At 40.5% G+C, this 13,105-nt stretch overlaps 1 protein-coding gene across 1 annotated transcript in view; it reads left to right on the forward strand.

Annotated features, from left to right (window-relative positions):
* Nucleotides 1-12,866, forward strand: part of LOC118326594 (E3 ubiquitin-protein ligase SMURF2-like) — a 42,876-nt gene extending 30,010 nt beyond the window's left edge. The window contains exons 3-9 of the mRNA XM_035659620.1: nt 1,546-1,654; nt 6,106-6,239; nt 10,188-10,253; nt 11,096-11,180; nt 11,631-11,714; nt 11,806-11,824; nt 12,810-12,866. Coding sequence (XP_035515513.1) covers nt 1,546-1,654; nt 6,106-6,239; nt 10,188-10,253; nt 11,096-11,180; nt 11,631-11,714; nt 11,806-11,824; nt 12,810-12,866 — 554 coding nt within the window. The remainder of the gene's footprint in view (nt 1-1,545; nt 1,655-6,105; nt 6,240-10,187; nt 10,254-11,095; nt 11,181-11,630; nt 11,715-11,805; nt 11,825-12,809) is intronic.
* Nucleotides 12,867-13,105: the final 239 nt, after the last annotated feature.

A 13,105-nucleotide genomic window follows, 5' to 3' on the forward strand; every position in this document is an offset into this window, starting at 1 on the left:
ATCTTAAAGCCCTCTACCATGTCTCTGAACTCAGAAAATGTATGATTAACCCTGCATCACTCTAATAATGATTGATGCGCGTTGTCCACATTTGCTTTATGATGGATATAAACAACTGTAATGAATAATAACTCTAAGTAAGGCGATAGATTAAAAAAACAAACACTATATTTAATGGTGGTGGCTGCTTTATATTTTTAACCATTAGTAAAATGGCTGTCCCATTTCTTGAGTCAGTCGTTCATGTTGGCATTTCATTGTCATCCTGGGATGTTCTCCCTCTCCTGCCACCTGGGTATCGGCAATCTCAAGTATCCGTGATTGGACGATAAGGAAAAAGAAATGATCGCCTAACCCTAATTGGACTGTGAAGTTCTGTTCTCTGAGCCAGGTTTTGGTGTGAGCGAAGATGCAGGCATCCCAGTACTCCGACAGCACTTGCTTTCAGTTCCTCCATGTTATTCATTAAAGACTGCACATTAGTAAGCATGATAGAGGGCAGGGGTATGCTGTGCAGCTGTTGTCTCACAGGCTCTCTGTCTCTCTGGCACACTCCTCCTTCCCTTCCTCTCTTCCTCACCCAAACCGTCCTGGTCCTAGTAGATTACATTCCATGGACTTCTTCAAAATCACCAGCTGTAGCACAGTGCCTGGTTCCATTTCCCACGATGCCAGAATTAAAGCACTGAGTAAGAAATTCTGCGCTGTACTTAAGACTGTGATGCTGGTTGTACTCTTGCAGACCAAACACGACTGTAAAAAAAAGACCAATATCACCATCAAGGAACAAATCCCCTTTGTCCACGCAGGGAGTATCAAACAAACAGACTAAGGAACAACAAAGCAAAAAAACAAACAAAGAAGACTGCTGCTGTGGACCCCACAGGTGCAATGCCCCGACTACAACTGCTCTACATTTGTTCTACACATTGCTGCCTGCTCTCTCTTTGCTGAGAAGATGTTTCAGACATGGGATTCACTTCGAAAAAAGATTGTCCACAGTATTAGCTTGCCATCTTGTGACTTACTAAAACAGAATAAGCACCAAAAAAAGTGTTTAATGTGCCTGTCCTGTAAGATGTTTGAGGGGCACAACATCAATGCAAGAAGACACAATGACACCAGGGACCTTCTCTATGGTGTTCACTTATATACTCTTCTCAGGTGGACACAGCGACACCTACATCTGTGGGCAACGTGAACAATGTCAACAGGCGTCATCAGACCTGGTTTCATGCTCGGCTTTGGTCACAATGGTTTCTGTTAAAAAATGGGGATAAAATGTAATGTTTAGCAGCATTTAACTGACTACCCTACTAGTCTTAAAAAAACAAGCGAGCGGAAAGAACTGAAATGGAACTTGAATAGGTACTTATGTAAATTAATAGTCACCATTAAAAGGCACAACCAGAAACCAACTTGTGTCTGCAGTTTCATAAAAATGGGTCAAATGTGGGTTGAACATGAAAGAGGTATTGGTGACCTCACTGTATTTGTACAGTTGCTAAACAAAGCCTTTTCACATGCCTCTCTTTACTTTTACAGGGTTGCCAGATCCTTTTGCCAAAGTGGTGGTGGATGGCTCAGGACAATGCCACTCTACAGATACTGTGAGAAATACGCTGGACCCAAAGTGGAATCAACATTATGATTTGTAAGTCAATGGGAGCACTAAAACAGTTTGACATGTTGCTGTTTATGCCTCATTGAATTAAGAAGTGTGTGTGTGTCTGTCTCCTGTCCTGTGACTGCTGTGACTGCCACAGAAAGCATTGTTTTCACAGAAATGCTAATACTGGTTCTAGCATATGTCTCTGTGGTTGAACTGCTGTGACAAGTGTTTTAGGAATGTAGATTGAGTCGACTCTTTACTGTGTGCAGAAACACCCATCTGTAACGCTTTTGAGCTGTTGTCTACAAAACATCTTGTAGAGTGAGATTTTAGACATTCCATATCTCAGGCCTCATAAATACCTATGCAGTTTCGGGTGGAAACACAACTTTTACAGATAGGAAGTTCCTTCTTTCTCAAATACCAGATTCTTCCTATTTTGGGTATTCGAAGTACTCCTGAACAATGTCCTCTGTGAATTAGAGTTTGCCTAACTCTTATTTTTCTGGCTTGCTCACTTTCTCTGAGCCAAATGTGGCTTTACATAGGCCAACACACATTTAGAGTGCTAATTTATTTTAGTAATCTCTTTCAAGGTAAGCCACATATCAGCTTTTGTGAACTTGCTTCTTAAAAGGTTCTTTTCATATCAAGGAAGCTCTCTTGTCAGGCTCAGAAATGTAAATGCAAATCATTGGTATTTCAAACTAAATCTATGAATAATGCAATGGTCAAAGAAACCAAAAGATGCAGGAGGGAAAAGCTTTCTGTGCGGTGATTATTGTGCTCATTGGTCTCAGAAGATATGGACTACAAAGACTAGAATGGGATCACCATTCCACTCCACACTTGAACCGGTGGCAGGAGGGGTGTTTTCACCGGGGCCGTGTGCTGTGAGGTGTACTGTGTTGAAAGGGTGCACTCGAGAATTACAAAAGAGAGAGGTATAATAGTAAACAATAAAATATGAATGACAATGGATATCTTTGGGTTTTGGTGTGTTTTTCAGACAAAACAAGACATTTGTAGATGCCTTAGAATCTGGGACCTTGTGATGGACATTATTCACAATTTTCTGACATTTTATAAACCAAACAATTAATCTGTTTTTCAATAGAATAACAGGTAGGTAAATTAATAATGAAATGAATTGTTATTTGTCACCTTAATTGTCATTAAACCCAGTTGGTGAAGAACATGTATGTTTCAGAATCCTTTAGATGTCCATGCGCATGTGAATATATTTGTGCCTTTATCATTTCATTTGTAACAGATACATCCTACCTTTCTGGCCACACTTTAATTTTCAGACACACACCTGTTTGCAATGCTTCTTGAGCCGTGTCAATCTCAGGTCCCCTCCTTCTTTTACTTCATTCTCTACCCCTGTCTCGATCCCCACCCTCAGAGGAGTGCGTTTCCCGCCAGCGACCCTTGGCCTCTTCCTCTGGTTCAGGAAATGGCTAACATGCCACAGAAAGCAGATGGGAGTGTGGGCTTGGCAGATTACCGTCTCGCCACACCCCAATCTCCAGCTTTAGGAGGGTGGGGTCTTTACCCACCCAATTATCCCACCAGGGAGCTTGGTGCCCTATAATACGTATCACACATACCCTGCAATAATTATATCCCTTTTGACTAAAGTTGAGGCTCTCTTATTCATGTTGGTGTTCTGTGTCCTAAAATTATTAGGACATGTAGGCCGAGCCAACTTTTTGAAAACATTTTGTAAGTGTTGAAAGTTCACGAACTCACAATAGTATGTAGGTCTGGCTTTGGCAAGTTGCCTCCTCATGCTTGGCCTCCAATTTCCAGCCTTTTCAGTATAACTCTTCACATTTCTTTGGTTACAGGATCAGATTCGCTTTCTGCTTTCTCCTTCCTCTGCATGTTGTGCTGTGCATACCATGTGCCCTCATGAGAGTCTGTGTTACCTTACCAACCTTAATGCATACTGCCTGAGCAAGATTTGGTTTGTCTCCAGTCATACAATATATCAGTGGCACAAGCATTGCTAAAGTCAGTTTTACTCCCCCTATGCATTGCCAGTAGTTGGCAAGTTGACTCTCTTCATCACAACCTACGTATTAAAAGCTGTGGAGGTCTGTATGTCACATATAGCCACCTACAGTGTAATTAGAAAGTGAGTAACTCCAGATATTGAATGGTAGTGTTTCAATATGGGGAGAGTATTCTCTGCTCCATTCCTGTCTGCAGGGAGCCTTGCATATCTACATTGCACCCAGAACGTGTTGTACCTTATAAGTGATGGTTCTGCTTAAATATTAGCAATTTTCCATTATGAGAGACAGGGAAAGTCTGTGGAAGTGAAATGGGGTGATAGCGAACCGTTTTGAGGGAATCGAGGAAAAATGCTTTGGCATTAACTCAATTTACATAAATCAGATCAAGGTACTTGATATGGACAAGTCTGATTTATTTTTGTCTTTATCAACTAAGGCTGTCCAACAGTAATATGAAATTATATCCAATCTGGAAAGAAGTCGTATTTTTGATTTCACAATTTAATGTACGTTCCCTGGCAAGAAAAAGTTTGGGAAGTCCTGCAGGTCTGGATTTAGTATGTCCCTGAAAGCTAATCTGGATTTGACCCAAGAAAATTTTTCCCCTCCACTGCTGCTGTCTGTAGGATTAGGAGTGATTATCCTTATTTTTGTTGTTGCCGTAACCACCTAATGGTGTGTGTGTGTGTGTGTATCAATTTCTGTGTCTCTAACTATGTTGTCTGTGTGCTTGACCACCAGTGTTTAGTAGTTACTAACAGGTATTGTATCATCACTTGCAACCCTTTATAACTTTATAATACTTAAATAACCAAGCCCCTAATGTTTTGAAAGAATGTTTAGCACAGAGATGCAAATACTGCAGTTTACTTTCCTTTTAGCAGTTCAGTCCAACCCCATCCATGTAAATTTGTAGTCGGTAGCTGTCCTGTTATAATTACCTCAGTAGCTACAATCTTATGGACACAGGGTTTCCTAACACTGTTTTTTGTTATGAGTGAGCAAATAACATTTTGTTCTACCTGTTCTCTTATCCTCAGACATTTAGTCATTGTCTCATCAGCTATTTCAGTTCTCTTTTTTTTGTTTCAAATGCATCACATCGGCCTGTTAATCTCACAACCACACTGTAAAGGGAAGAGCACAAGATTAAATTTAGAACATGATGATGTCCTTAGAGAGACGTTTTGAGTTGCACCACAGCAACCAATCGCAGGGGACTAAATAGAAACATAACAGTACAAGCTCTAGTGCATCTGTTGATCAGAACAGTGCCCTAATGCTTTGATTAAAAAAAATAGATCAAATATAAGAAAAAAACATCTGGCTGTTTTTTTCATTTCATCTTTGAGCAAAAAATCATTCAAGTTGTCCTAACTAGTGCAATGTTCTGTACAATCCCTCATATTATAATATGACAGAAGCCTTTCACAAGATGGAGGGTTTGGAGCAGCTTACATACAGTGGTTTCTAGTCTGCAAGTATCTACTTCTTGGCACACAAGCTTTTAATTAACTCACCTTTATTGAAGAAGGAAATTGAAACTTTCATTCCACAAAACTTTGTGTTTTTCCTTTGATTTGTCATCCAATAGTGTTAAATGGCTAGAATGAGATCATAATCATCCACATGTGCAACAAAGCACAGGCCTGGACACCTCTGCATCTGGTAAGAGAGAAAAAGTGAAAGTACCAAGATTGCTACTGCATCCTCATCAGATAGTAAATACAGACTGAATCACTGGACACTTAAAAAGATCCAGAACCCACACAGGTTGTAATTTGATTTCAGTGCAACAATTTTCTATACCAAACTTATACGTTTTGATGTGTTTAGTAGGGAAACCCCACTCCTTGCTTGTGATACACAGCATAATGTCGAGCTTGGCATCAGTGCTGCTAGCTAGGCTGCAATTACATGTGTATGTGAGCGTGTCCATGATTGTGCATTTGAATTTTGTGTGTTTACTGTGGGAGCTGTCTGGGTCTCAGACAGTGGTTGAGCACATCATGAGGACTTCCTCTGTTCTTCAACCACGACTAGACTGAGTTCAGCTGCACTAAATCTGCACCAACACGCAAGCACATACACACAAGTTACTTTAAAATCAGCTAATCGGTCTCATTACACAGTCTGCAAGTCTACACCACAAACATGGTGTGGATTGTTCTCTTGCTGTCAGGGAGAAGTAGTTGAAAGAGATGCAAAATTGAAGTTTCAGTTCGTCTGTGTTTTTAATCGGTGTATTTATCAGTGTTTTGGAAAATTGTGTGTCGTAACTTATGATTTCATTTAACTTCCATCTTTCAAACCCAGTGGTTAATGAAAACCCGCTCTGTTCTTTGAGCCTCCTGCAACAAGCATGCACAATGTCTCATTGGACCCTTTGAAATGCTATACATATTGTCAGGATAACAAACTACTCCTATTTTCTGTTTTATTGACTTCTTTTCTTTCGCTCCCTGTCAGATACATTGGTAAGGCAGACTCAATCACCATCAGTGTATGGAACCACAAGAAGATCCACAAAAAACAGGGTGCCGGTTTCCTGGGCTGTGTCCGCCTCCTGTCCAACGCCATCAACAGAATCAAGGACACTGGCTGTAAGTACCTGCTTGTGTTTGTGTGTGCATACTCTGTCTTTGAACAGTCACTGAAAAGGGTCACTGATGTCTGGTCTCTTCATGCTCCCTCTGCATGCTTACCACGGCCTTTACCCTAAGGTGTCAGCTGGTGTGTTAGTGAAGGGTGATGGTGAGGCTCCATGGGAAATACAGAATGAATAAATGAATAACTAACAGCAGTTGGGTGAGCCATGCTAACCTCTCTTCACACATGTATGCACACACATCCTGCAGTCAGCACACACATAGACAGACTAGACCTAGTGTCTCCGACAACAGACACAGACTCCATGTCCGGGAACCTTTCCTGTGCCCCTGTTTTATCTGGATGCACCAGTTTGATAGCTAGCTAGGCTGCTGCTACATGTGTATCTCTTACAGCAGTGCCGCTGTCCCATTCCCAGCTTTCCGCCTCCTGCTGCTTCAGTGCCAACCATTTATTGCCATAAGATTTATGGGCACAATACACAGGCAACTCCTTTAGGCCACACATATCAGAAATATTGCCTGCTAGAGACATCTGGCACCTAGGACTACATCAGTTGCATCAATTAATTTTACAACAGGGGGACTTTCTGTCATGGAAGCAAATAGCTTTTATCCTTGGACGCAATACTCATGCTGAAATTCTTATTGTCACTATTTGGTACAAGATGCAAAAAGAGGAAGAATGATGCTGTTTTGGCATAGTTGTGTGATTATCCTCAGTTGACTAGAAACTTGATCGCGGGCGAATGTGGGTAACATACGCAGGAACAGCAATGATTTTGCACAGACAGACACACACACACATTCTCAATTGGTTAGTTTCCCATGTGCATGTCTTCAGGCTGCTGCCCCTGTGTTGTGCCCTTTTATTTCCAACTGATGTAGACTCTTATTTTCTCAGTGCAGTCCACATGGCCACATGCTTGTTAACCCTGTCTGCCTTGTTGTCATAGCCAGTCAGTTGATACTGACACATATACAGTTAACTGTAGTTCATACTGTAAAATGTAAAATTCTTTCCACTCATTCTCCTCCTTTCTTTCAATCCATCTGTGTGATCTGTCTTAAACACAGACAGTCATGTACCAGAACCACCTCACTGAATTACGGTACATTTTTCTCCCCATTTTTTTTAATGTATCTGGCATTTTCTTTATTTCCATTCATCCATTCTACACAGTCACGCCCCACAACCACTTAAGGAATTGTTTGTCTGAATATAATTGGATGCTTTTTTATCCAAGCTGCATAGTTTGCTACTTCCATGAATGCAAGTCGTAAGTTGTAATTTGGTTGGCCCAGATGTAACGGGATGTAACGGCATCTTACGCCAACTCCAAACTGTCAAGCTAAATACTTCACATAAGAGTTCAGAATACGTTCCAGCAACCTTTGTTTGCTCCTAAATGGCACTTTTGGCTCATAAAGTTCACCCCCTAATCCACCAAAAACCACAACAGCGTCAGTGTTGCCACAAAAGGGACCTTGGCGACCATGGAAGCTTGCAGCCATACTTTTACTCCACTGTGTGCTAACGGACTTGCCCTTAGTTTTACCCACAACTTCCAGAAACAGACAGTATAGGCTCCAGTTAGGCTCCAGACCAGCCACTTACTGTATAGCCAACATGGCAGAAATGATACTTTATCACAGCCACAGGAAGTGGACAGGGAGACATGAGCTATGACAAGACACCAGTGCTCACATTATCCTTTTGTCCTCGTCCTGTGTGCTGCAGACACATGAACAGTGCCCAGTCCCTGGTCTGGCCAGGAGGCACACACGTACACAAAAAAAACTTTTCTGGAATTGTCTTGGATCCTAGAAGTCATATTCTTTCACATAGCTCACTTTGTCATCCAACGCAAGTACACACTCATACAAAACACATACTTGCAACCCAAAAGGCAATCTGGGATGATCGTGTAGTTTACTTTTAAGTCTGTCTGGCTCAACACTGAGCACCACTTCCTGTCGCGTCACAGACACAAACCTCTAAGCCCTTTGACCCACTTCTGAACCTACAAACTCACTAACACACAAACCACCAGTTTTTCAGAATGATTTGACTGACTACACATGTTAGTCAGCTTCGTTTGAACCTCTTAATTTGTGTGTAGTATTTATAGTGATGTAACCGCTTATATTTACTGATACAGTTTTTACATAATGCATACCAACACACACATGGAGATGTGATGAGATGTAAATAAGCTAAATTAACCAATACCAAACACACTCATCTTATGTGGGTCCACACACATTTACATGCAGTTAGCACACAATTTTCCTAGCTCTGAGGAATTGAATGGTGCGGTGAGGGCCCGGGTTGTGGTTAAAGGTCTGTAAATGTTCTGTCTCTCTGTTTCCCTCTTCTCTTATTTAAGAGAAAAATCTGCTTACTATTCCAGCCATGTAAGGCTTAGACCATCGCTGTTTAGTCTAGAAACGTATCCGGAACAGATGCACACATAGAGACACACACACACCCACACACACTGGAAACAAGCCATAGGGTTGTTTAGATCTGCTTAGTCTATACATACAAACAGACACAATTTTATGTGAATGCGAAATCATACAGGCAAACCAAAGACATGACAAATCCAGTCCGACTTTGGTTTTAGTATTAGCACATGGAGAACTAGGGCATCTCTTTATCTCCCCCTCTCTCACTCACTTTTCCTCTTCTGCATATTTCCCTTCCTCTCCCTCTCCCCCCTCTCCTACACTAACACTCTTATGTCCGATTATGTTTTAGGTTTTCATATTTAAGTAAGCCCAAGTCCCTGCAGGACTTTTACCCTGCAGTGAAATACAACTTGCATTGTAAACGGGAACCAACTGATATCATCCTTGTGCTGATCAGCTAGACTGGTCATGCACAAGTCTCCCAGTGGAATTTAGTGTGTGTGTGTTAGTGTGTGTCAGAGAGAAAAAGGGTGAGTGGGGAGAGACTGCTAAATGTATCTGTGTCTGGATCTTGTTCGGAGTCTTCCTGGGTTGTGTTTCTGTGTTGTCTGTGTCCGGCAGTGCTATCCTCTGCTGAACCTACAATGAGTTCTTTTTTTATCCAGAAACAACAAGACTGCTAACACATTTTATGTCCAAGATTTGTGATTTTTTTGTCTCCAAATTTGTATCTCTTTCATACAAAATGGGTAAAGCTGCAGGGGGATTTCTTCTACAGAGTAGGCTGATGAATTTTTTACATTGCGAAGGCACACTGGCATGCCAACTTAATTTATTATATCGCAGTTCTGACAGTCTACTTCAGTATGTCGTGTTCCATCATGCATCTGAAAAAAAGGCCCTGTGTAGTTTGAAAGAACATTGAATTGGTGCATTTTCAATAATATAATTTATCTCAGTTTGACAATATAACACAAAATAATGGTTCCAAAAGTACTGGTCATCTTTGTCCTTTGTTATGGCACTGCTTGAGTTTTGGAACTGTTCAACCTCCTTGAACAACGTGCAGCAATGTTTAGTACATGTAAATCAATTTGACAGATAAATAATCACCTCAAAACACAAAACTCTGTAGCATAGCCCTATAGTATGCAACAGTAGTCTGTTTATCATAACACTCAGACACCTCATTCCTTTAAATGGCCCGGCATTGACACTGAAAGGTTTGGCTCAAAACTACTGTTTGATTGTCGCAACAGAGGATAAAAATGATTCCGCTGGCATCTGATGATAATCCTTCAAACTCATGGATATATTACTCAATCTGGCCTTCCTGGATAGTGTTTCATCGTCTCACTGAGGCAACATGCCCACACACCAATGCAGCCTCCTGCAGTTCTGTTTTCAGTCTGAACACCCAGTTACTCAACCTAAAATAAAACAAGATGCACATCGTCTGAGTACCTGGATATGTTCATGGTTGTAAATGGGGGCAGAATCAAAGTGTCTTGTTTCGTTTTCTTGCAGATCAGAGACTGGATCTGAATAAGCTGGGCCCCAATGACAATGATACTGTGAGAGGACAAATAGTCGGTAAGAAACACAAACACATACACACAGAATGTCAGCTGCATAGTGTATGTCACCATAGAAAAAAAAGATAATTCTATAAGATATATCTAGTTGCATGTTAGTCTGGCTCTGTTTACATATTTCTTAAGCTCTTGTCTACATTCAGTGTGCCAAAAAGTTGAAGGGGGCACAAATCCCAGGGCTTTTGTCCGCTGTACATTTACTGTCTGAAAACACTGAACCAGTTAACAACTGGGTGACATTGCTATTTCTTGCAGTTTTCTTGATAAATATAAATGGATGGTTCAGTTATTTTGCAAATTCAACCTCAATTAACTACCATTAATCATTCTGATACCAAACATTATTCAATATTTGAAATTAGGAGATTGACAGTTGAACTGAGTCCTGTTAGAGACAATTCTGGATGTCTGGATGTCGCAGTGCATTGTAATATTTAAACACTAGACAACACAAATTGACCCAGACTGTATCCTCTTTCTCAATGCTCTGACTCAGATTATTACCTAACCACTGAACCACAGACTGGAAGATTTTTTTTTTTCTGGCTTAGTAATATAAAAGCAGAGGAATATTTTTATTTTCTGTTACCTACCAATACAGTCTTTTATGTTTTTTTTCTTATTTTCCTTTGTATAAATGTCAGAGGAGAAAGGGTAATATGAAGAATATAAAGAGGACAAAAATGTATAAAAAGCATTAGTGGAGCTGGAATACACATGCCATAGGTACTTTATACAAAATGATGAATAGACTAAACATTATTTATTATTTGAGCTGCACTGTATGGATAGGAAAATGTAATTGATCCATGGTCTTCCCTGTCTTTGTTAACTGTGTAGTAAGTCTTCAGTCCAGAGATCGCATTGGGACAGGAGGGCCGGTGGTGGATTGCAGTCGCCTGTTTGACAATGACTTACCAGATGGGTTAGTATTATGACAGGTTTTCTTTTAAAAATGAGCTATTTTGATAGAACTCCTTCATTATATCAGTGAAGTAATCTTTAATTTGTAGGTGTTTGTGTTTTTGTGTATATTTGAAATGTGAGGTATATTTAACATTTGTAAACCGTATATGTGAATATTACTATCCTCCCTTTGAGACTTTTGTCTGGTTTGTAAGGAGAGAATATCACCTTTTTCATTAACTATTTTTATGTATTCTTGTGCAACTCTTTATGTGTGTGGTGTTTTTTAAAGATGCATTTAAAAGGTTCAGCTGTATGTCCAATTGGTGATTCTCTTTTTTTGTGTTATTTATATAATGAAAGATACAATGTTTGATAGTGCTGTTAGATGAGCATGTTTGTATACGTGTCAAAAGTGGACAAAAGTGGCTCTTTTCTCATTGGTTTGTCTTAATCTGTCATGAAACAGCTGGGAGGAGAGGAGGACAGCTTCTGGAAGGATACAGTACCTGAACCACATCACACGTACCACGCAATGGGAGAGACCTACCAGGTACATCTGCACACATACTGCACTTCCCATTTTGACATGGGGGGTCTATTGAAGTGGTTTCCGCACTTTTCTCTTCAAAACTTCCACTCAGCCCCTCTCACAACACAACAGTATAAATATATCAATAATGAGTGAACTGCTGTCAATTTCCTTAGCCTCCCACCCACCAAAACTCACTTACTCACTCACTCTTACACACACACACAGCACCGAGTTTTTCTCTACTTGCAGGAGTTGAAGAGGGTTAATTCATAGGGGTAGGCCAGTTTATTTCCTCCTATGATGTCTAGACATACACAGAAGTATATTATTGGAAAACAGCTTGTGTCATCAGTCCCGCAAGAAGGAAAAATGTGCTTCATTTTTGGTTAAGATTAAAAGAAAATTAAGGATTATGTGTTGCATAAAAGCAAAACAATACGTCCTTCAAGTCCAAGATCTTATTGTATGTTTATGCTACTTAACAGAGGACCAACATCACAGGATATGAAAGCAGACACAAACAGAGACAGGCTGGCTTACCTAACACTTTCCTGGATCTGTATGTTGTGTGTAAATGTGTGTGTAGTAGGTCTGACCCACTGTCTGGCTGTCAGGATTACAGACGCCTAGATATCATACCTTGGACCTTGTCTTAAACCCACAACTCACCACCTCTCCTCTCCACACACTTCTTCCTTCCTTCCTTCCATTCCTTTTTTCTGCCCCCTCACTTATGTCCTACCTCTCACTCCAGTTTCCCTGTTCCGTCCTCATGTTATTACCCACTCTTCTTTCCATATTTGGCCATTTTCCACATTACCCTACAAAGGGTTCTCTCATGATGAATCTCATCGACCACATTACATTTATAGTACCAAACAACGTCTACTACAATTTTACAAAACAGCCTTTTTACTTTGTTATACTAAGTATAATGCATAACATACTCTGCTATGAGATCATAAATAAGCAAAAATAATTGATTTCGTTTAATTTCTTACACTTGCACTGTTGGATATTAAAGACACAAAATGGGGGAAAAAAAGACCAAAACATATAAATATTCCTCAACATTCACTTCCTCTCTTAACTTCATTTCTTCCTCCTACACAGTCCCTACCTGCCTCATCTCCCCTCAACAACACCATTTCTGCCTCGCTCAATGCCTAACCACTTAACCTTCGTCCATTTTCCTGTCCATTCCTCCCTGTTCTTACTTCTGCCTGGGGCCACTAGAGTAGTAAGAGTTGGATAAGGCGTACAGGCTGTACTATTTGTTTGCTTACTCCCCCAAGGCTCCCACTATTATGCCAAAGTAGAAGCGCGACAGTTGTTCCCTTACACGAACAGGGGCAAGTAAAACCTAGCTGCCCCAACTAGATGGCTAGTTTATTTAAAGGTGCGTTGTT

This window comes from Morone saxatilis, unplaced genomic scaffold (assembly GCF_004916995.1).
Source record: "Morone saxatilis isolate NCDOM2014 unplaced genomic scaffold, NCSU_SB_2.0 Contig17, whole genome shotgun sequence".
In the NCBI taxonomy this organism is placed as follows: Eukaryota; Metazoa; Chordata; class Actinopteri; family Moronidae; genus Morone; species Morone saxatilis.